The 24,182-nt window shown below is 43.0% G+C and overlaps 2 protein-coding genes and 1 long non-coding RNA gene across 5 annotated transcripts in view; 2 read left to right on the top strand and 1 right to left on the bottom strand.

The window, feature by feature from the left end:
- Window positions 1–205: 205 nt before the first annotated feature.
- On the top strand, window positions 206–9,562 carry MANSC1 (MANSC domain containing 1). Its single transcript, XM_075507970.1, has 3 exons — window positions 206–425; window positions 1,292–1,432; window positions 5,228–9,562. Exons 1-3 carry the CDS (start codon window positions 206–208, stop codon window positions 6,223–6,225), a joined length of 1,359 nt encoding a protein of 452 aa, XP_075364085.1. The 3' UTR covers window positions 6,226–9,562.
- On the bottom strand, window positions 1,425–21,932 carry LOC142412549 (uncharacterized). Of its 2 annotated transcripts, none has more exons than XR_012776511.1 (5): window positions 21,463–21,932; window positions 19,969–20,052; window positions 11,011–11,090; window positions 4,491–9,820; window positions 1,425–2,757 (listed from the first exon to the last, which is right to left on the bottom strand). It is a non-coding gene; the product is annotated as an uncharacterized LOC142412549 (long non-coding RNA). The 2 variants fall into 2 exon arrangements; XR_012776512.1 differs by lacking the exon at window positions 1,425–2,757 and adding an exon at window positions 17,679–17,929 and having other exon boundaries at window positions 9,584–9,820; window positions 19,977–20,052; window positions 21,463–21,850.
- LRP6 (LDL receptor related protein 6) overlaps window positions 21,881–24,182 on the top strand; it is a 130,205-nt gene continuing 127,903 nt past the window's right edge. For both annotated transcript variants that reach the window (XM_075507902.1, XM_075507888.1), the window contains exon 1: window positions 21,881–22,391. Coding sequence is in view for 1 of the 2 variants with exons in the window: in XM_075507888.1 (XP_075364003.1) it covers window positions 22,337–22,391 (55 nt within the window). In the remaining variant the exon portion in view is untranslated. The remainder of the gene's footprint in view (window positions 22,392–24,182) is intronic.

Genomic DNA, 24,182 nt, shown 5'->3' with positions numbered 1-24,182 from the left:
GGGCGGCCCGAAGGTGCCCCCAAAAGCGCGTCCCCGCCCCGGGAGCAGAGGAAGCATCTCGGCGGCGGCGTCCCCGGCTACCGGTGCTTTGGGAAGCTCGCCGCGAAAGCCGGTTCCTGGCCGAGGAGGGTCCGGTACGTCTGTGGTGAGGGGTGCCCCAAGGCCGGCGTCATCCCAGCCCCGCGAAGGCCCCACCCGAGCGACCATGTCTCCCGCTAGCAGCCGGTGGCCGTTTTGCTGGCTGGTGATCACCTGCGTGATGCCCAGACCTTCCCTGAGTCAAGAGTGCTCCGCGGAGAAAATGGAAAATGCCATCATCGATATAAGCCTATCTCTGCCCAAAGGCATCAGGGGCGCAGAGCCAGTGTACACCCCAACCCCAGAGGCTTGCGTTCGCGCTTGCTGCTCGGGGGACAAGCTATCAGGTAACCGGCTCCTCTTCGGTCTTTTCTGTCACCGCGTACAAACACTTGGGAAGTTACTTCTGAAGTTGTCTGGCACAAGGGTATTCGCTATATTCAGCACAGAAACGTTAAGTTATCCTTTCATTCACGCTGCGACTAGTAACAGCTCGCAGCTGCTATCCTGTTTTGCCAAGTGTGATGTTATATCTTAATGCCAGACCCCAGGGGTTTCAAGGAAAACAGTGGCAGTAAAGAAACAGTGGCAATTTTAAATGTTAAAAACTCTCAGATCCCCAAACTCGAAGATGGGTAAGCTGTATTTAGTAGATGCACTACAAAGTAACTGACGTTTTGTGCTACGTTTAATTTTAGCCAAAAATGAGAGTGCTTACCCTTCTCTGAGATGGCTGGTTGGCATCAAGCTCTTGGAGCAGTAGGAGGTACAGCAGCAAGTAGAAATGACAGTGGTAAAAGTAACCCCCCAAGCATCAACAAGCCAAGAGATTCCTGGGATGTGATGGGAAAAGTGTATAAATAATTTCCTTCTCCATGTGTATATCAAGGAGGTTTTCAGATTTATCAGGATTTGCAAGCAAGAAATTATTATATAAAGTGGTGCCAGTGCGGTACAGGTAAGGGGAGGATAAGGGATTAGACTCATTATTTCCCCAAGTTCATCTGAACAGGAAGAGGAAGGTGTGACCTTCTGTATGTTGGCCCTGGGCCATTCTTTTGCAGTCCTGGATTGTTTTTCCTGTAGGAATGTTATATGTTAGTACTTTTCCTCTTACTCACACGAGGAAAAACTAATTTAACAGACCAGAGCTTATTATCAAGATGGTATAAAAGTTCTTATTGCTGAAATATGTATATATCATGTTTTGCAGGAGACAAGAAGTGTAATTTGATGATTTTTGATGCTCGAAGGACAAGCGCACATCCAAACTGCTACCTGTTTTACTGCCCTAGCACAGAGGCTTGTCCAGTGAAACCTGCAACAGGATTTGTGAGCTACAAGATAACTAGAGGTAAATAATAGTAAAAGCCACCGATCCCCACCCTAGATGACCTTTGCACCTGTGACTTTTCAGTAATGACCAGAAAATTTTGGGAGATTGTGTTTTTAGTAAAATGTTCTAAGCTAAGCACTGTAATTTGAAAATGCTGCTCTTTTGCTTTGTGGGAGATGGATGGGCAGGTGTGTGATGAGCTCCTGCGTGGGCCCAGCTTCCCAGTTGGAATAACATCCCGAGCCTTATAAAATTCTTCCACGTTAGATCCAGAATTCCTCATAATTTTCCCTTGCTTAAAACAAAAAGAAGCTGCTTCCATCTTGATATATTCAAGAAGGAAAATTTCCTGTACTTCCTGTACACTGTACATAATGCTGAAAAGTATTGCTGAAAGCAGTGGAAATACGATGCCCTTGTAGCCGTCTGTGTATTCAAAGGATCCATGCTACACTGATGAACACCATATACACACAGGCAGAAACACCGTGCAAATGTTGGGCAAGCCTTGGAGCACTGCTGTGATGTTACCGAGTAATTGGCAATAGTAATCATTATTTTCTGCTTTCAGTTAGGGAACCTGAAGCACAGATGCAAACGGACTAAGCTCAAAGCTTTTTGGCATGTGGGCTGCGCACTCAGAAATTTCTCGCTATCTGTCATGTGCTGCAGGATTTTTAATAGCAAGTCTTACTTGTTGACTGACGTTGACTTGCACCAGACCTGTTTGAACGGCTCAGATAAGAAACTGATAATTAGTCTGTCGTCCTGCCAAGAGTTCACAAGGTGGTTTCAGTGTGGCTGCTTGAGAGAGCAGAAATTTCCTATTTCCAGAGACTGAACTTTTGCTGAAAAAGATAACTTTTCCAAGAGGAACTATGCAAGGAGTGACGGCAGGATATGTAGAAAGATTATTCACATAATGTTACAAAATATTTTTGTGCAAGCACAATCACACAGGAATTGGGCAAAAGCAATGCGCAACAAATGAATTGCATGCCTGTAAAATTATCATAAGAACTATTCTTTTCTCCAGCTTTTTCTTCCTTAGAAGAATATAGGGGTTTCAAACAAAGAAACAAGAAATGTAATTGTGCTTGTGCTTTCTTCCTGCATGTAGTGTAATGCTCAGTTAACAACTTGATTGCATATACCATCTATTTTTCATTTTGTATTTTTTCGCTTCTGTGAACATTGAATTATGGAAAGATTATGACAGCTTACTTACCTTATGTTGCTAATAAGTTTTCAAAGGTAGTACCTGAGCAGTGTTGGTACTGACAAACATTTCAAGCTCTGTTTTTTCACTTGAGAATCTGCATGGGGTTACACTGAAAACCAGACTAAAAGGGAGAAAGATACTCTACTGGTAATAAAGCAACTTAAAATACTGACGCTATGTTAGTAATGAGATTTTGTTTTTCTTTTTTTAACTATTCTTGTGGCTTGGTAAGTAATGGAAACAACATATGGCTTGGGAAGTAAAACATTTCCTGGTCCCAGTCACAAAGAGCTATTGCTGAAAAGAAATAACATTTCTGATTTCTGCTCTTCATGTACTACTTTGGTGTTTGCCTTTTCCACCCCACTAAGGTACTGGTGGGTCCTAGCAAAGTATGCTCAGGAGGTGCTTAGTTTGTTTTTAAGGGTGACAACCCTGAAGCTTGGTTTCTAATGTATCTTATTGGATTTGAGATATCAGCAGGACCACTTCATTTTTTAAATCTCTTTTTAGAGGTTGACTTGTGTAGTGCCCTTGTTCTTTCTTACCAACAAGCACATCTATCCTAGTACCCCAGCTGTACCTCGCACATGACAGTTTTGGGCAGTTGCATTTGGGAGCTTGTCTAAAATGGAGACAAACAATACTATAAAATCAATGTTTGATGCTGAAAATGTGGAGTAGAGTTAGTTAGTGCAGGCAGTTAATTAATCTGAATGCTGCAGAGTAGCAGTGATACTTAACTCCCATCTGGGACTCGTCACGTAGCCTCCCTGTGCTCCCTCCACCCGTCCTTTGAACGCTGCATGCACGCTCCGTGCTTTTCTAGCTGTTGCTCAGGCCAGCGAACTGACGATGACATAGCATGCTGCAAGTGCTTTGTAGCTGTCACACTACATCCGCTGTTTGTTAAACGCACGGTGGGGAGCGTCCATGGGAGTGCATCGGGAACAAGGAAAAAGTGAGCTGGGGACTGACTCCGGGGCGGTGACAGGCCATTTCCTCGCTGGTATGGAAACGTGTCCAGAGCTGCAGAAGCAGCTGAGAGTTTGGGTGTCTTTGACCATACAGTTTTTGATTCTGTAATAACTGAACATTCTGTTATTTAAAGCCACTTTCTAAAAAGAGAGTATGGCTTTATCTCTAAGTCAGGCCTTGTGGTTGTAGTCCCTTATCTCTATTTAGGATCTTACTTTGCTAACAAGCTGGTGCCCGACTGGAAGGTTAGGATAAAAAATGGTGTTTATGATTCAAGTGAAATATTTGCTGCGCTCTTGTTTAAAGCATTGCCAGTTTTTCAGTTTGTTGTTTTTGGGATGGGTTTTTTTGCATTTCATTTTTTTGTGGAGTCTTAGGGCTTGGAAATGTATATTAAAACAGCAGCCAAGTAGGCTTCTTTGCATGTATAATAAAACTGAAATAAATCCATCCCTCTAAATAAGCGTTCCTACTTGAGAAAAAAGTGACAATGAAAATGTCATGGACTTTTTGTTATTTATTTCAATTCCAGTGCAGTTAACAAACCTCTTTGTTTCTATAAAAAAAAAAGATGAGTGAGAGTCAGAACTACTTTAGAGGATGTTCCCTTTTACACGTTCTGTGCAGCAACTGAATGATAACGATTATATATATATGTGCATATATATATGCATGTGTGTATATATATATATGTATATATAGATATAAAAATCTGAATGATAACAGCCAGTCTTCTCAAGAGCTCATGCTCACCCAAAGTCTCTCTATAATACCTGTGTAGAATCAGGTACCTGCTTGGATTATCGATTGTATGGAATTTCTGTCCCATGACGCTGTTGCCCTGCTTCCAAATTCTATTAAATAACATTAACCTACCTGGTTTGCAAGCAATACATATCGACTTCGGGAGAAATGATCAAGTGCAGTCTGCTTCTTGCAGAGGCCTTCACTGCAAATACCTCAGAGACTCAGAGCAGTGTCTTTCTTCTCGCATGGCAGTAGGAGCTCAGGTCTTTCCTACAAATCAGTATGCATATAAAATGGTCTATAAAATGGGGATATTATTGCCACCTTGTATCACAAGACAATTTTTGTATGTGAATTGAATTGTATCAAACAATCACAGGGTTCTTGGCTATTACAAGAAAGGGGAGTATATAATCATCTTGGCTAGGTGGAAATGTGTACATCTGACAAATAAAAGTGAAGTTGATAGTATCTACTTCTTAACTGACAGAGGCTGAGAATGGTTTAAAGGCAATGGGCCTACTTACTCTGCATTGCACTGCTACATAAAACACTGATATGCATGCAGTATGACTATAAAACAGTTAGATTGGGACGCTTGCTCTGCGCAGGTGAATTCTGTAAGAAGTGGCAGTCAGGGTCTGGTGTGCCCAGGCTTGAGACTGGCAGGTCTTATGACACAGAATTTAAAAGTCACTCACCATATTTTAGAGAAAGGAAGATCTTGATGCCTCAGTTTCTTTAGTCATTACTTTCTGGAGCACCCTTATATCTCTCTTACTAGAAATACAAATTGTTAGGGTAAGCCTGTGGTAGTCAAAAATAGATTTAATAATTAAATACTGGTATTTCCTTTCTGTTTCCAGACTCCCATGCTCTGGAGGATACATCCTTCAGAAATGAGGACTTTTCTTCAAATGGGTATTCTTTGCCTTCGGATGCTGGAGCCTTTATTTCTCGCAGTCAGACTAGCCATCAGAATCGTACCGCTGCTTTGCAACAACCTGTCTATCATCAGGCATCTGAACTCCTGAACCACGTGGCCAAGCAGTTAGATGGCAGTGAATTTCATACAGTTTCTCCTGAATCTCAAAGGGCAAAACATGCTGAGAGCTTAGACCCCATCCCAAGGCAGGAAGTAATTAGCGTGCTGTCAAATACGTCTTCTGCTGTTCGAATTGGAAACCCCTCTGCTTCGTTCCCCACCACTCAGGCTAGTGTTCCTGAACCCAGCAGTACTACTCTTACTCCTCTGCCTACAAGTACCACCAGACTGGAATCTCGTACAACCTCTCTGCCTGCTGGTGGTGCTAAACCTACCGCTGTCACCAGCACCACAACTACCTTTCCGCCTACTGTGAACACTAGAGCTAAACCTGGCATCCCTGCCACCACCATCGCTGTTACTCATGTTCCTCTTTTCAGTCCCACAACTTCTGCTTCTACTTCAACAACCAAGCAGGTGACCATGAATTCCAGATCTGCTACTGCCCCATCAGGGCTAAGAACTCCAGCCATCCCTCCTGAGCCAACAGTTGTCTCTTCCAATGATACCAGCCATGTTACGCTCCTCTCTGTTTCAGGTTTCGCTCTGTCTACTAGTGATTCCCCCATGGCTTCCCAAAACGACCCTCAGGGTTATGACCCATCAGATTCAGAAAGCTACCTGCCAGAGAGTGTTCTGAGAGGGAAAGGTGTCGTTCAGCTGGGAGAAAAAAGCAGCCTTGTAGCAGCTTTGCTTTTTGGGGTGATATTTTTTTTACTAGTTATTGCACTGACGGGGAAGAAAATACATGAATCTCTTCGGAAGAGACATTATACCAGGCTGGATTACTTGATCAATGGAATGTATGCTGATTTATGATGGGGAGAGGGAATAAGATTGTGAGGAGCATCTCTTATCTTTGAGAGGACAACTCTGAAATGGAACAGTAAATATTGAAATCTCAGAAGAGGATGGATTCCTTTTTTGACAACTAATGGGAAAGCAGCAGATGGCTTTGGTGGGCAAGAGAACTGCTTTTTCTATGCTGAACCGTAATGTCTATAATTTTTGATTTATTACTAAATCCGGAAAATAAACACTAAAATCCAAGTTAAGCTAAGAAGGTCTTATATTTAAGGAGAAGAAGCATTTGAAGAGCTTAATCTGTACTGTGACAAGATTAGTGGAATAGAAGTACACCTAATAAATTGAGTACCTGTGCAGTGCATGAGTGTTTTCAATGCTACTTGCACCCAAATGCCCTAGTGTTACACGACTGTCTGGCAATCCTATTTACTCTATCTGTAGCCTTAAAGGAGTACGTACTAGTAGAGCTTTGCATCCAAATGGTTTTAGGTACAAACAGTAAAAATTGTAGTACAGATAACATAGTTGGCTTAATTTTCCTTAGTTACATATAGGTTATGGATATATATGTCTTTAATGTTTTTTACGGCATACATCACAAGCTATCCTTAAAATCATGTGCTGCAAATTTGAGTTTGCCTTTTCTAAAGAGCTCACCACCCTGTAGCACGTTGGGTTTTTGTGGTATATATCAGAAAAAGTTTTTATCATATCAGAGTAAAGCAAGCTGCAATCAAGGTCTTTCATGACAAATGTCATGACCAAGTGACTTGGCATATGCATGAGAGAGAATCTGTTCTAATACACCTAAATCCCTAACAGTTGAAACTTAACACCTGATCCAGAACGGGCAGAAACCTGTGAGGGGACTTAGCAAAGACAACAGCTGTACTACTGGCAGAAGACACAGAAAAGGTGTGGTCTCCGTTTGCTGACCATCTAGAGGGATTGAAGAGAAGTAAGAAAGTTTTAAAGGAAAATGGTGGCTATGTAGGAGGATACCAGCCTCAAAGAAGTTTCCTGCAGTCAGCAGGAGCGGATGAACAAGGTTGCATCATCTTCATGTTTCTGGCATTCTCCTACTTCCCTCACCAGGCTGGTCACTCTCAAAAGAGCTGCTTGTAACAGTGCTGGGCTTGCTGTCCCTCCTGAACACACAGAGCTCTTACTGGCTCTCAAAGCACACCCTCTTCACTTCTAGAGTCATCTTCATGTGACTGGTAATAAGCATAGCTGCTCTATATGTTTCCCCACCTCTGGAACAAGAGATGAATGAGAGTACGTGCGAGCATCTGCTGCTTGCTACACAACTTCCAGTTTGTTTTATTCACATTTCCCTTCACATACGTGCAGCCTAAACCTGTTTTTAGGATGAAAGACTAGATTTCAAAGTATCCATGTGGCAGGCAGCACAATCAACAACAAACGTCAAGACAGAGAAAGAAGGGTGCCTCATGAATACAAGGAAATAATTCTATTACAAAATATGAAATGTGACTCACGTCCAAGAGGTTCCTAGATCTGTCAAGTGCAGTGCAGTGGAAAGCAGGCGTGATCCAAAAATGGCCTTAAGGCAAGTTTTCTGAGAGCTCTAACAATAACTTTATGCAGAAAATTCTCTGAAAATTCCATTATCCAAGATCAAAAAAAAGTCAGTGTTCTTATGTCAAGAAGTTGAATTCTTACTATAGGGGGGCTGCAAATTGCTTTACAGATACAAAACCAGCTGGTCTTCTACACTGCTTAAGTCTGACAATGCTTAGATGAAAAACATTCTGGATAACCTCTTAAAAGTGAACAAAATTACAAAAGAAAAATATCTCAAGTTCATCAGCTTGTCTGTTGACTGTACTTTGTGCAACCTCAGTTTCTTCCTTTTTTTTTTTTTTTTAATAGCTATTTTCAAACGTTTCTGGTCAAGGAACATGATAAGGGGGAATAACATTTCTGGGAAATGAGTTCATAGAATGATAAGTACTAGGCCCAGTTGTGGGCTGTAAAAATGCAGGTGCAGATCTGAGGGTGACTGTAATCTTCTCTCGAAAGAACTACAACCTCTTGAGAAGCCTTCTACATTGCTGATGCCATCACGGCAGCTTATTGCAGGAGAGGTGCTGAGAACAACCCCTGAATCCTCACTGTGCATTTCTGCTGTAATAACAAATTTGTTGGAGGGAGACATGGTTGCTATTAATTGATACGGTCCAATACAGTAGAGATACATTCAGGAGACAGCAGGCAGACATATCTCAGGGTCGTTCAGAGCACTGGGCATGTATTTGGCTAATATCATTTGAAACATCGCCCTCCAACCCAAGCAGCAATGTGTATCAAGCACAGTGAATGGCAGAAGTAAAGCAGAGAGGTGCACGGGTACCCATGACTAATTTGGTGAGCAGAGCAGAGTGGCCTTTCACAATTTTTGAGTGAAACAACCAACTTTAAATATTCTTACATTAAAAATCCTTTTTTACACTTGAGCAAAGAAAAGTAGGTTCTAGGCAGGTGTACTGAAACACTTATATATTTTTTTTTTCCCATCCATTTGTCTTGTTGAATTAAGAGCAAACGGGAAATTGTTAGGTGACCAGTTTGGATCTTTCTGGAGGGGCATTTACAAGCTGTGTTTGAACACTAGAGGGCAACAACAGTTTGTTAAATAGAATTGACAAGTTTTGAGGATGCCAATTTAAAAATGTTTTAATTAGCTCGGTTTTTAACTTTCCAGTCAATGGCTGTTTCATTGCAAAAATATTTTATAGGAAAGCGATTTTGTTTATTGGAAGGTTCTGGGTGGAGGATTATATACGCACACTTTTAAAACTTACTATGTCATATAGGGGTAGTGAACAGCTGTAGAAGACAACAAAACTAAGCATATTATCTTCTCTATTTTAATAATGTTAAATCAGATTGCATTATTAGTCATGTATTGGCATTGTCAGTTCACAGAGCAGGAGAGAGAGATTTCCTATCATCATTCTTTCAACTATGCTGCTTAATTATGTGCATTTTCAGAGCTTACTTATTTGTCTGGATAATGCTCTTGTATCATGAAACAGAAAGGAGAGAGACAGAGTAACTGTAAAAAATCCATCCAGTTTTTTATGCTTTTCAACACTGTTTATATAAAATTTCTGTGCAGTCTTCTATTTTTCCATTGACATCTCCTATGGTCTTAACTGTGCACCACGCTCATGTCACTGGATCATCAGCCGTCACAATATGATGACAACCTGTGCACTTGGGGTGGCTCTTTCTTAAGGTAACCAGTTATGTTATGGCTCGAGGCCAAAAGCTGATTGACTTTAATCATCTGGAGAGTGTAATAAATGCTGTAGCTGCTTGTTTTCATGTTGTTGTTTTATAGTGCTGAGCAAACATAAAGTGTGTAAATACAGAATGCTGTGAACAAAACTGTTTTGTGGTATTGTACAGTAAGGCAAATAGAAAGCCCAAATTTTATAACCACTGCAAACAATCATAAAGAAATAAATTGCAGATCTATTTGAGATGGATGAGAAGAGCGCATAGTCCCTACCTCAAAGGGCTGCAAACTCAGTATAGCATGTTCTCTTCAAATGTTCTCTTCAGTGTGTTGTAATTCCTGTAAGAGTAGGAAATACTTATACTCAGGATTCTTTCAAGTAAATTACTAACCAACCAACAGAAACAAAAAACCAAAAAAGAATTATATGAGAAGACAGTTTCAAAACTGAATCTTATTTTCCTTCCTCCTACAAAACCATCTTAGTGGATTTGAATCTGTTGACACCATTAGATACTGCTTTGATCCCACCACTCCACACTCCATGCTGATAAAAACATAGAGTTTAAAGTGCCATTATTGTAGTCAACAGTTTCCACCCAGTATCTCTTCATATAGAAGAGCTATACTTTGTGCTCTGTCACAATCCTGAAATTGGCCTAGACTGCTGGGCCCTTCCTATGCATTACTCATTCTCTCATACAGGTAACATACTTCTCTTCCTCCCTGTTCATTGATAGTTATGGGACAGCTGCTCCCCTCAGCTGCATCCCCAAGTCTTGCACATCCCTTCAGGAGTGTACATGCTATTCCCAGATGCTTTACCAGCCTCTTGATGGGTAGATCCCCTGAAGGATTGGGATATATTGAAAATTTTACATCATCTTCAGGAAGCCTACACTCACTCTTAATCTCACAGTCTAAATTTGCTTTTTTCTTCTAGGTCTCTACACTTTTTGAGGATATAAAAGTGCAAAGCATAAAACTGCTGTTCTTTGTCCTCTGTGTTTGGTAGATATTATAAACAATGAATAAATGTATTTTTAAGTTTCAGTACAACTACGCTGGATCACTGTTTCCTGTCTATTGGCTCACTTCATGAAAAAAAAACCCTGAGGGTTGTGCATTAACTTCTGTTCTGTTACTCCTCTCCTTCCAACATATAAAATGTCATGGTCTTAAGTGCCAAAAGGGTTTAGATATGATGTGTCCAAGGCATTCTGATCCCTCTTCTTTTTGGTTTGCTTTGTGTTTAATCGAAAATTGAAAATTCCATCATACGGACAACACCCAGGAATAGTCATCAGATAATCTGTGCACTCTATATTTTCTCAAAGACATTTTACAAGCAGTTAACATCCAGAACAACTTCAAGATGTTGTAGGTTAGACTGGCTAAACTATAGGCATGTTTTGAAACATTTGCTGATCTGAGCAGTCACTCTGAAGACCACAAAGGTGTTTCTTCAAAATGCTAGGACGGTAAGGATGGCTATATAAGGTATAAGTACTTATAAGGTGCTTTGGTACCTGCCACATCAGAGAAGCAGCTGAGTTCTGGCTGAATGTTCAAAAGCCACCGGGACCACCACCAGGTTTTCTCTGTGCCCCTGCCTACACTGAAAGAAGGATGTGATCAGTGGTGCTTAGACTTTGACACTGTGATTTTTGCAACTCTTCTCAACAACACCTAGATTGAAAATTTGCACAAAGTTCAAACATTTATTCTTGTGCTAGGAAGATGATAGAAAAACCTTCACTATGACACAGATTTCCTATTTCCTGCTGTTTAGTTAGTTTCTGAGTAAGTTTTTCTGTTTGCTTTTATGAAAGAGCCTTTTTTCCCTACCCCTAAATCCAAGTTCAACTGACACTACTGAAATCCTTCTGTGGAAGGATTTGGATCCTCCAAGTAGGGATCCAAGTAAGTTTGGATCCTCCGAGTAAGTTATGAATCAGATGATCCCTTTACTTCAGTGGCTGAGTGCTGCTCTGTCTTTGTGCTTGCAACTCCCATTGGTGTCAATGGGAGGTCCTCCAGCACATAGTTTATGGCTATAAGTCAAGTCCTCCCACTTAGTGGCTTATAACTTTCCAAAACAATCGCCTTATAGGATGACAGGACTTCTCAGCCCAGAGGTAAAATTTCTGAAATAATCCGAAGACCATTTTCCCAGCTGCTTCTGATTATTTAACTATGACAATGTTGTCCTTGTTTTGTTTCAGGGCATGAAATAAGGAGTTCAAATGTTTTTCCACAATGTGATAACTCAGGCACTATTTCTGGAAAGACTCCAGATTTGGCATATGCTGTATATTGCGTTTATGGAGCACTCGGTTTTAGAAAGGGCAAAAAATAATTTGTTTGTGAGGTATAGTTTTAAACAAGCGAGAACAGCTTGTGCTATGCTGCTGTGTGAACAAGACATTCACGTGGCTTTCCTACACTGACAAATACATAAAGCAAGGGTATACGCCATTCAAGTGAACATTGTAAAGGATGGTAGAGTTTTAAAAGTGAAGGGCCTGAATGCTGAAGTCTATCCACATACTACATCTAGCAGAGAGAGTATAAGCTTTCCCAGAAATATGTTGGAGACTCTGTCTGAAGGGTGAGTTTGAGGGTAGTTCAACTGCCATGATGTTTTTGCAGTTGCCAAGAATGGGTATCACTGGTGACAGCAGACATCTCCAATGGCTACCCCATCAACTGGTAACAAAAGTGATTTCCCGGAACTCAGTCTGCATACACCAGCAACAGCAAAAAGAGCAACCAATAAAGTGCATACATGCTACAAGCAGTTACGGTACAGCTTACTTCCTCGTGTCTGGAGCGTCTCCTGACTTTGTAACACATCAGGCGTTCAGAATATAGAAGAAGGTTATCCTGGGCAGCAATCCAGATGGAGTTAAAGTGGGCAGATGTGGCAGCTGGGGTCCATGACCTTGCACAACAGCAAGTCACCGTGCACCAGCTGGCAGGTGACACACTGGTTCTTGTACCTGTTCTGCTGCCAGCTGACACCTACATTCCGGTTGAGACTGTAGAAGGAAAGTACGCTTGAAAGGTGAGTTCAAAAGATGAGTCTTGTTTTGGGGGTAAAGTTTATAACTTTGTAACTGACTCCGATTATTTTTTTTACTTTAGTTAATTTTCCCTGATTGAATGTTGATTAAGTCCTAATTAGAAATGATCTTGGTTGCAGGTCCTGTAATGGACCTGATAAAACAAGATAGGTCTCTCCAGGAAAGACCTTACATATTTTTCATTTGGCTTTTGACCTAAAATTTAACAAATCTTGTTTCAATCTTTAACTTAGCTCAACTTATATTTATTTTACCCTATTGCCATCAGTTGTGACAACTCAATACCTATCCTCTACCTTCTTTTTCTGCACAGCCATTCCGTTGTCTATCCAACATTGTTCAAGAGTGGAGGTCTTGCACAGGGAAAAATGGGAATTTGCCTTTGTATTTGCTAGATTGTGTTTTGCTTTAGTTTTCAGATCCTCCTATTTAAAACTGAAGAGTGTTTTAAATTTGAATTTTGATGTTCTAAACTTTCTTTTGAAATGGTACCTATGTAGCAAAATAATTACTTGGTGATCCATATGTCAAGGTCCCAGGGCTGCATAATGTTGAGTGCTTTTTGCTCATGAAGAGGTCTTTCTGAATCTATTGAAACAAAAACAGTATCTCAGACAAAACAGATTTTGTCCTTTTTTTGTCTCAAAGAGCCATGACAAGTGTTCTAGCTACATCATAGGCACGAGTCTCAAACGATTTGTGTTCATGTAAGTATAAACCATGGCACATATTTAATGGAAAGAATAATAAAAAGAACTGGCAGATGCATAGCTGAGTACTCTAAACATTCTGTGCAGAAACCAGGGGAGCTGCTGAGGCACTGAACGAGACCAAGAGCTACAGCTCTTCTGCTTGTACACTATGATCACTCAGTGGGGTAAACCAAATAAATAAAGTGAGAGCAAGTGCAGGTTGCCCAAACCTTGCTGTTTTGTAAAAGCTATAGAATGTGCAGAATGTCCTTGTTGCATAACTGGAGAGATATGGGTTTGATGGATGGACTATTTGATGGATAAGGAATTTGCTGGATGGCCAAATCCAGAGAGTCGCAGTCAATGGCTAAATGTCCAAATGGAGATCAGTAACAAGTGGTGTCCCTCAGGGGTCCATATTTGGACTGATACTGTTCAATATCTTCATCAATGACATAGACAGTGGGATCGAGTGCACCCTCAGCAAGTTTGCAGATGACACCAAGCTGAGTGGTGCAGTTGATAGGCTGGAGGGTAGGGATGCCATCCAGAGGGACCCTGACAGGCGTGAGGAGTGGGCCCATGTGAACCTCATGAAGTTCAACAAGGCCAAGTGCAGGGTCCTGCACATGGGTTGGGGCAATCCCTAATATCAGTCCAGACTAGGGAATGCATGAATAGAGAGCAGCCCTGCAGAGAAGGATTTGAGAATACTGGTAGATGAAAAATTAGATATGAGTCAGCAATGTGCGCTTGCAGCCGGGAAAGCCAACGGTATCCTGGGCTACATGAAAAGAGTGTGGCCAGCAGGTCAAGGGAGGTGATTCTCCCCCTCTACTCCACCCTCATGAGACCCCACCTGGAGTACTGCATCCAGCTCTGGGGTCCCAGCATAAGACAGACATGGACTTGTTAGAGCAGGTCCAGAGGAGTGCCACAAAAATGGCCAGAGGGCTGGAACACCTCTCCTGTGAAGAAAGGGTGAGAGAGCTGGGATTGTTCAGCCTGGAGAAGAGAAGGCTCCAGGGAGACCTTAATTGTGGCCTTTCAATACTTAAAGAGGGCTTATAAGACAAATGGAGAAAGATTTTTACTTTGGCCTATAGTGACAGGACAAGGAACAATGGTTTAAACTGAAAAAGGGTAGGTTTAGATTGGACATAAGAAAGACATTTTTTATGATGAGAGTGGTGAGAGACTGGAACAGGTTGCCCAGAGAAGTTGTGGATGTCCCATTATTGGAAGTGTTCAAGGCCAGGTTGGATGGGGCTCTGAGCAACCTGATCTAGTGAAAGATGTCCCTGCCCATGGCAGGGGGGTTGGACTAGATGACCTTTAAAGGTCCCTTCCAACTCAAACCGTTCTGTGAGTCTATGGTTCTATGAGTCTAACTGAGGGGTAGTACACAATGTGGGAGCAACAACTAAACAACGGGTATATATGATGCTCTGCAAACATTTTTTTCTCCTATCTTTAAGTGGTTTGGGTCTGTGGCTCCCATTGTTTTTTTTAACATGGTGACTGGAACACCTTTTGATATACTGAATTCATTATTTACTGCCACAGTGTACCATAGGATGAACATATCCTCACTAATGTTTCCTCCAGTTAAAGTGCCAGGATTCCTAAACCACAAATGAAAATAGGACTCTAAATCATCATTTCTTTCAACACTTAGAGCTTTACTTATCTTTAAAAAAAAAAAAAAAGTGTTTGGGGAAAATAGCATTTTAAATGTATTGTTCAAAGAAAAGATTTCTTAATATGCCAAGATTAAACGGGGATTTTGTTCTGTGTAAGCTCTTTTCAGATCATTCGAAAGGTATTAGATTTTTCACAATTGTAGTGAGGAAAAAAATTAGTAGAAGTTGCATTAACTGCAAAGCTCCGACACTGAAAAAGGCATTGGAAGGAGCTTTATGAGTCAGGGCTATTCAGACACAATTCCCTGTCTTTTATTCAAAGATCCATGTGACCAAATACTGTCTTTGTGAGTTTGACTGGGGAGGGGGTGGAAGAAGGAAGGATGAGGAATGGATTGGATAGCCTCACTCTAATCACTTTTTTTTCTTGAGAGGAGAAAATATAATCTAATTATTCCAAAATGGAATATGACAATACTTCAATAATATTTTTATAGGAGGCACAACTGTTTTAACAAATATATTTGAGGAGTGGGTCTGTCTTTCTCTGTGTTTTCCTTTGTCACTTATCTACATTTAGTTGCCAGCTGTACGGGAAGAGTCTTTATCAAAGTCCACACTGTAAGGAAATTATTCAAGGAACTAATGGAGATGGAAAAGCAGCATATGAGACTTCAACCATGTATAATTGCCTCTTCTGTCCCCTCATCACATGAAGAATGAGTTACAGGCCATAAGCCATGGAAACCTTTATATATGGAGCCAGTGCAAGCTTAAGGACCCACATTCATCCCTGCTCTAACAGGCAATGAAATCAATGGGAGACACTTTAGCTAATGGCCAGGGTGAATGTGTGCCGAGCTTTTTGCTGTCCTGTGCCTGTATTTCAAGTATCTTTTTTGGAGGCATGGATGGTTACAGCATATCCTGCACTTAGTGCTGCTGCCAGTTGATAGCGGGGTAGGGGGAGAATTTGGCACTCTGTTTCCACTTCAGCCATTCCCTCCAAGTCCTATAGCTTTGATGCAAAGATCACCATCTTTCTAATAAGCCAGAATTTCACTAACTGAATTACTGGCAAGGCCTGTTAAAAAAGGATAGACTGTAGAATCAGCCACTGTCGACTATCTTGGGATTTCATTAGTTGAGAAGTGAGCGAGGACTAATTAAAACTATTATCTGCATTGTGATTAGTTGATTTAAAGATTTAAAAAAAAAAAAAAAAAGGTAAGGATTTTGGCCTTGAATTTTAATTATTCAAGAGTGGTATCATGCTCTAGGGCATTCACAATCATTTTTATGATTCTGAAATAAACTGGGGACTTACGTGTGTCCTGCATGCTGCCTTTCCAGGCCTTGAAATACGCTTCCCACAGTGAAACATAAAACTTATCGAATAGAGTACGAGTAAGAGTTCTGAATTGTCAGAGGCATCGATTTTTCTCTGAGAAATCATGGGTAATGGTAATTTAATGAAATGTTACAAAAAATATGCCTCCATCCTTATTTTTGATTACTACCTATAAAGCAATTAAGAGGGTAAAAAAGATTTGGGTTTTCCTTGATATAATAAATTGTTCCAACATCTTGCATATGTGTGACCTTACCTTACAAATCTCTTAAAAAAGGAGGGCTTCATAAAACATCACAGACTTTAAACCTAAAGTTTAACCATTAGAGGGCACTCTTTTCTGCTCTGAGGAACTCACCTTACTTTTCTAGCCTATTTTGAGAACTTACCTAACAGCTAATAAAAATAACACCCTTGAAGAGGTATCACGGTTGATGATCCATAGCCACATTCTTGAGGTGCTTAGTGTCTCGGCTGAATTGCAGACTAATTTGTATATGAATATAAATAACATACATATAAACATAAGTATAAATAAAATATGAACACAAGCATGGATATAAATAGAAATATCAATATGAAATATAAATATGAATCTTCCTCCCAGAGTTTGAACTGGAGAGGGATGAGTCTCTTTGCTTGCCATAAACTGCACTTCCATGGCACAGCACTTTAGCCCAGAAGTGGCTATTTCAAGTTGCAAATGAGCTCTTTCCTATGCACAGATGGTGTGTCACACCGGGTATACTACATAAAGATTGAAAATTGTTTTAGGAAAGATTGCTAATTGCTATGGCACAGTGACTTACCTTTCTTGACCATAGGCATAAATTCTAGTCATTAATCCCTGTGACTAAAAGAGTGCAAGCAAATGTACAACACTTTACCACTAACTGATTTTTAAACTTCAAAGGCTGCAGTGCAAAGCAGAATTGTTAAATATTATGGGTGCATATTGCAAAATGCTGAACTCCATGAAAGGGGTTTGAAAAGGAAATATTCTTAAATTGTTGTTGCTTAAAAGACATGCACGTTATGGTTAATAGAGCCCAGATGCTGACTGGTTTTGAAAATTTGAGCAAACCAGAACAAAATAGTGTTTTGGTGTCTGTCAGCCTGAAATGTGAGCTTTTTTAAAAGGATGTTTTTGCTGTATCGACCTAGCATTAAAGTACTTTACAAATTTTAGAACTGTAACTTTCTCAAATGACATTTTTATAATTTGGCTTTGAAATGTAGCCACGGCTAAATATTCATAAGGAAAGTCTTGGACTTGCCCTGTGGTCTGGTGGGCAGTGCCAAATTAAAATCAGAATCCTGCATGGTTCACACTGAAAACACAACCGCTGAAGAAGCGTATCCTCAGGCAGTGCTGTTTTCAACTCCCTGGGAGATGGAAGAGGAGAAAAGAGGTAGTAGGTAGACAGCCTGACCTTGGATGCACCATCAGCAGGAGTCCAAACTCTCCTCCAAAGGCGTAAAGAAAATGCCCAAGCCTTTCAGGTCATCTTATTTCATATTTCCCCTTGGGGATATCGCCGGATTCCTGTTGGACTAGCTCGCCTGTATGGGCTGCTGAACTCAAGCACCTTCTCCTCTGTGAAGTTTTTGTTATAAGGATTTTTTTTTAGCCACAAAGAAATGCAGTTCTCATCCTGGGCACCAAGCAACCTCTTCTGGTAGAGGAGATGGGAAAGAAAGAATGGGTATTATATTTAACGGGGAAAAATAAGCTAGTATTGAAATGCAAGGAGAAGAGGCAACTCTGTATGTGATAAAAAAGGGACTTGATGGGATGTTTGATGGTAAAGTTGCCACAGAAGTAGCAGGAGTGCTAGTTTCTGCTGTGGTTTGACAGACTGAGGGGGGAACCCTACAGATGGTAACTGCAAAGACAAATGAGGTTTCATAGCCTGGAGAAAATTTCTGGACTAGAGACATGACTATCAGTCCAAGAAAATCTGCTTGTAAGCTGCCTATGTCCTGTCGACAAGATGCAGTTCATATGGTATGGGAGTAAAAGTGAGGTAAAAAACATGTCTGCTTGTTATTGAACTTTAGGAGGGAACAGAAGATGCTGTACTCTATTCATTGAAGGAGGAACACCATGGTGAACCCATTGCACTCTTGGAACAGGATAAACCTCGTCAGGCATATCTACCACATTTATTAGAGCTGACCTTGTTTTCGGGAAGAGTTGGATGAAGCATTTTTCTTTATAAATATAAACTGTATAACCTAGGCAAAGTGGCAAGGTGATGATGCGGCAACTCAAGGTGTCCTATTTTATCTGTGAAATGGTTGTAATGCAAATGGTTGGAGTTCATCATTGGTGAAGTCATCACTACTTCACGTCCCATTTCCTAAGCTATGCTGCTGCAGACTTTCCTGCTGGGGGCAAGAGAGGACTTGAACTAGAGTTTCAGTATGAAACCTTGGCCCTTTTGAAGTCAGTGAGGGTTTTGCCATTGACTTCAGAGGGACCAGGATTTCACCACGCCATGCCCATTAATTCTTGTTGAGACATTCAGCGAGAGAGCTAATTATGATAGTGGTTTTTGTGATGTGGGCAGCCACAAATTCATTTGCTGAGCAGCCATCTTCTCCTAACAGCTTTTGCTCATTAGGGACTTCGGTCCCAGTCCTACAAAAGATCCCATTGACTCCACTGGAACTCAGGGCACAGTTCAAAGGTAGAGTGACTGTGGCAGTTGCTGCTGGTTTCAGGAGCTCCAGCTGCTGTCCCTTGCTCTCCTGTGTGCTGACACAACTGCTTGCGAGGCTGGGCCACCAACCAAACCAGGGAACTAACCCATGTATAAAAAAAACCTTTGAAAGCTCTCGTATCATTGAGCCACCATCTAAGTTTGGAGGTAAGGGTAAGGCTGTGCAGGTTTCTTAGCAGTTGGAGCCTCAGACTGGATTTGAGCTGGCAAACAGGTTTTTCTTTCTAAGGTTAATGGAAATAACTGTATCCAACAAGGGGAGCTTCTTACTAAAATAAGAGAGACATTCTCTCTCCACTCCCATTTACTTTGACTTTAAGTTCAAATAAAGGAACATAATAATCTCAGAGAAACCTTGCCTGTCAGAGGCTTTTCTGTGTGCGGTAATCTTGCCTTCTATTTTACTTTGTAAAAACCTCTGCCATGGAGTTAATTCTATGTGTATGAATTAGAAATAAAGCTGAGAAACAGTTATGACATAGGCTTAGTCTTGAATCCTAAGTATTGATGGAAAAATGGGTTCAAAAAAGGCTACCTGGGCTGGATATGTGGGGGAAAAGGGGCTAGGCTGAGGGAGGTGAAGCCAATAATCATTAAATGGCTCAGAGGAAATCCTGGCAGGAAAGGGCTCGAATTATGCACCAGTGTGAGGGGTGACAGCATACAATGTTCGAAAGCTGAAAATAAAACCAGTCAGCCCAGACAGCAGGGAAGGCATCTTCAAGAGTAAGAGCAACCAGGCAGGGGGTCAGGCTCCCGAGGGAGATAGTCAAGACACCAGAGTGTTTCCAGCAAAACAGGTAAGATGTGAGAGGGAACGGCATGTAAAGAAATGTGTTCTCTGATGCAGGGGTTCAGGCTTGAGGTTTTCCTCAGCTGTGCACTGTGCGATTAAGATATGAAAAATTCATTACAGATCTGCCATACTTCATAAGAGGTTAATCAGAGATTTTGCAACATTATGAGTATACAGTATAAGGAAAATAAACCCCCACACCTCTTTTTCGTCTGATTCCAATTAAGCAGTGAAAATAAATATAACAGTGTGCTCCTTCTGCTGGCTCCTGCAAAATCTAATGGTGACAAAGGTTAAATGTGGGTTATCTACTGTCTAGGTCCATTTTTGCATTGGAAGCCCTTCCTCTCCACTATCCATGTGGATCTTGCTCAAGTTTGCTAATCCTCCCAGCTGACAGCGCAGTAATGGAGCAGGCTACTTCATCCGGCTGAGAGTCAAGGACAACATTTTGTCATGTGGACCTGGCCTCGGGCAGGTATTGCTGTTGAGTTGCATTGTTTACATTTTCAAAATGTTTTTTTGCAACCTTGAAGGTTGAAAATATACTACTTCTTGTAAAAAGCTCTAGGGTTTTTTTGTTTTTCCCCAGTAAAAGCTGAGTCTGATATTATCATCTGACTCCAGGAGCCTGATCTTAAGAGTCAGTCTACAATGCCCAGGCCTTTAATCTGGCCCAGATGTTATCTCCTACTGTAATCACAAGAAAAACTATGAAAATATATGTTCAACAGATATGAAATTAAAAGTTAAATGTTTCCATCAGTTTCTAGTAATCTTGAAAATAATCAGACTTCTGAACGTAAGGATCTCAAATTTTGCTGCAAGTTGTTCTGCCTCGTATCATATCCTACTAACCAGCTGTCATATTTTATGCGGAAGGGAGAATGTGATGTAGACATTTACACTTAATGTTCCCTGTAGAAATCCTGAAGTAGATTTTCTAATCTACAGGAAATGCAAGAAAGCTGCATTTTGTACTGTTTATTAGAAATGAACAAAGTAGATAAAGAGGGAAGCTTTTTTAAAGTGAGACTATATTACAAAATCATTAACTTTTTAGCTTCTTCAAAAATAAAAGGTTGTGTTTACATAGATGCAATAGGGGAAGAGAGTAAGTTATGTTTAAACGCAGCACCTTGGCAACTCATTTTATTTGTAACTACTGCTCCAAGAAGCACAAACTCAACTTACTACATTTAGTTTAGCAAGGGGGACAAAAACCCAAACTATCCCCAAAAGTGCTGGGAAATAAATCACGCACCGTTACATCAGCCAAGCAGCAAGTCCTGCTAGCTCTGCTCTGGGAAAGATCAAGATTACTGCTCTTCAATCTCCACACTGGGGGTATTAATTGTAACTTAGTTTTACCATATTGCTTTATTCCCGCGCCACCCCCAGCGATACTCTCATATTACAGCCCGTTCCCCCCAGTTTTGTTTCTAATTCAATCGGCGGGGCAGCACAGGCTGATAAATATTTAAACGCCAGCCTGACCCCGCGGCTGACCCGAGTGCCGGGCCCTGGGGAAGGGCCAAGGGGCCGCCCCAGCCAGTCCCGACCCCGCCACCTTCGCCTCGGAGGTGCCAGCGTGCCCCTCCTGGAAAGCGGGCGGGCCACGCTTCAGGCAGGAGGAAGGAGCCCTGAGGAGCCCCGCGCTGCCTGGCCGAGCCGCGGCCGCCTTCACCTGGCGGAGAAGCGGCCGCCGCCTTTGTGCTGCTGCCGCCGCCGCCGCTTCTGCTCTGTGGCAGAAAGTAGTCCCGTCCCTGCCGGTCCGGTGTTGCTCCGCGGTCCACATCGCAAGCAGCGGAGGGGGTGAAGGACGGCAAGTAGTCCCACTGGAATGCGACAGCGGCGGCCGGCTCCCGCCGCGTCCCCTCACCCTGCCCGCGGGCGGGCACCTCGGGGAGCGCCAAGACTCCGCCCGCCCGCCCGCCCGCCCTCTTCCCTGGCAGCGGCCCAGTCCCGCTGGGGTACGGACCCCGCCGGGCTTTTGTCAGCCGCGGGGAGCCCGAGCCTGTGTGTGAGACTCTCCGTCTGTGAGAGGCTGCGCGCGCCTGCCCCCGTGCGCGCGCGCGCGCGGCCGCCCCCGCCCCTCCGCCCGCCCGCTCCCTCCCTGACGGGAGAGGTGCGGGGGGGGCGGGCGCTGCTCCGGGATCCAGGAGCCGTCCGGGCGCGGCGCGGGGAGGCGGAGGCGAGGCCGGGCCGGGGGAGGAGGAGGACGAGGACTGTATCCCTGCGCCTGTGCGCGCCCGGCGGAGGCGGAGGCCGAGGCCGGGCGAGCGAGCGAGCGAGGGGTGGATGGGGGTACGGCCGTGGCGGTTGCGGTGAGGCGGCGGCGGCCGGCATGGAGGGCAGCGCCCGCTCCCGCGGCGGCGCGGCGGGGCAAGTGGCCTGCTAGGGACCGGTGAGGGGGGAATCTCCGCGGCCGCCCTTCCCCGCCTTCCTCCCCCCCCCCCTTCCCCGCCACCTCCCCCGCCCGCCTGGAAGCATGAACTGGCAGCGGAGGTGCTGCTCCTCGCCGCCGCCTCCCCGCCGGTGAGAGCGAGGAGGGAAGGAAGATGGGGGCCGTCCTGCGCAGCCTACTTGCCTGCAGTTTTTGTTCCCTGATGAGAGGTGAGTGGGGCGGCGGCGGGGGGGGCAGGGGGAAAAGTTGCAGGGTTGGTGGCGAGGGGCCATGTTTGGGCGTGCGGGAGGGGAGAGGCCTGGCTGCCGGCAGGGCGCGGGGCCCGGCGCGGGGGCAGCGCTCTCGCCCAGCCGCCGCCACGGCCTCCCCGGCTCCCGACCAACTTCCCCGGCGGCCCGGCCCGGCGCCCTGAGCCGCGCTTGGGAGCAGCCCGCCCTGCCAGCGGCCGTTGGCCGCTTCTCTCGCCGCCCCATTGTTGTTTTCAAGTTTGTTTTTGAAAAAAGAAAAAAACCCAAGCCCCCAAAACCAGCACACGCCCCCCCCATCTCTCTCCGCACCCCCCAGCTGGCTGTGAGCGGCAGGCAGCTCTCGGGGCAGCCGCTCGGCCACGCCAGTGTCAGGCTGATACTGCTGTTACTATCGTCAGGCTCCTCTCGTTTCCCTCCTGAGAGTGGGGTTTTATCCTGCCGGGTGTTGCGGGGAGCGCGGAGCCTCACCTATTCAGCGTGGGGGGGGTTGGAAAGTGTCCGGGAACTGGTGTTTCACTGAAAGGCTCCTCGCAGCGAAGTGAGCGTGCGGAGTTGGCGAGAAGAGGAATGAATGCTACTCTCAGCTGTGCTGGCTCTGCGCTGGGACTTGAGAGAAGTTTGTGTTTCACTGGTGAACTGCCACGGATGTTCATACAGCTTTAAATCAGCAGCCGAGTGCCTTACAAGGGGGTGTCACTTAAAGTAGCTGAGAATTTTTATTCCACTTTCCCTCTCCAACAAAATTTCTTGTCTTATAGAGCATAATTGGTAAGAAGACCAAAGTTGTTTTTTTTTTTTTTTTTTAATGCTGTAAACTTAACTACGGTAACTATCTCTGCATTCAGTCTTTCTGGGCAGAAATCACCTGTGGTGGTTGCATCCGTCATTGTGCTGTTTAGTTGTATTTTTTCATACTAGATGGGGGAAGAGGTTAAGTGCTAACAGTTAATCAACCACACTTTGATTGAGAAAATTCATCAACACTAGTGTGTTTCGATGAAAGCTAGAGTAAAGGTGTTTTAGGCTGAAGTAACTGCTCAGTCTGCAGTTGCTCAGTACTCTGGAAAAACAAAAATTTTCCTTTCTTCCATACCGTTTTTTTTTCCTATGCATCTGTTTGCCATATTGTATCCTGTTTGCGAAGATACAATTATACTTATTTAAATGGACTGTGTAACATTTTGTACTCCTATTGTGGAGGTTAAACCCCAATTTTCAAAAGTTAAGTTGAGTCTGGAGTATATAGAGAAATTGTTTCCCAATTAGTTCATTTTATTAAGTAACAATCATACCTGTTCTTAATAAACCATTTGTTTGGCTCTAACTTGCTGTTCAACCTAGTTCAAATGAATCGCAAGAATCACTGTCATACGTAAGGTCATATAATACTGTCGCTAATTTCTTCAAATTAATCTCAAAATAATGACATGTGCTTTTGCAAATTTTTGTATATGTGATGATGCTTAATAAGACAATTTGAAGAAATATTCAGTTTTAAACCATCCAGACTGTCATTTCTTTTCTTGTCTCTCATCTTTGTCTATTGCCAAGGACATTTGTATCCGAACAGCATTTTTGTTTCTTCTGTGTTCATGGTTCATGCTGTTTGATCACCTACCTGAAGTCATAATCTTCTGCGTGTGACACGATAGTAATTTTCCTACTGGCTAATTGTTACCTTAGATAGAGATAAACAGCGGGAACAGCTGAACTCTGAAGAAACAAAAATCAAATTTTAATGCATGCATCCTC

The sequence above is a fragment of the Mycteria americana genome, chromosome 1, assembly GCF_035582795.1.
Source record: "Mycteria americana isolate JAX WOST 10 ecotype Jacksonville Zoo and Gardens chromosome 1, USCA_MyAme_1.0, whole genome shotgun sequence".
In the NCBI taxonomy this organism is placed as follows: domain Eukaryota; kingdom Metazoa; phylum Chordata; class Aves; order Ciconiiformes; family Ciconiidae; genus Mycteria; species Mycteria americana.
Note: the sequence above shows the minus strand (reverse complement) of the source record. Positions and strands in the feature narration are given on the sequence as shown.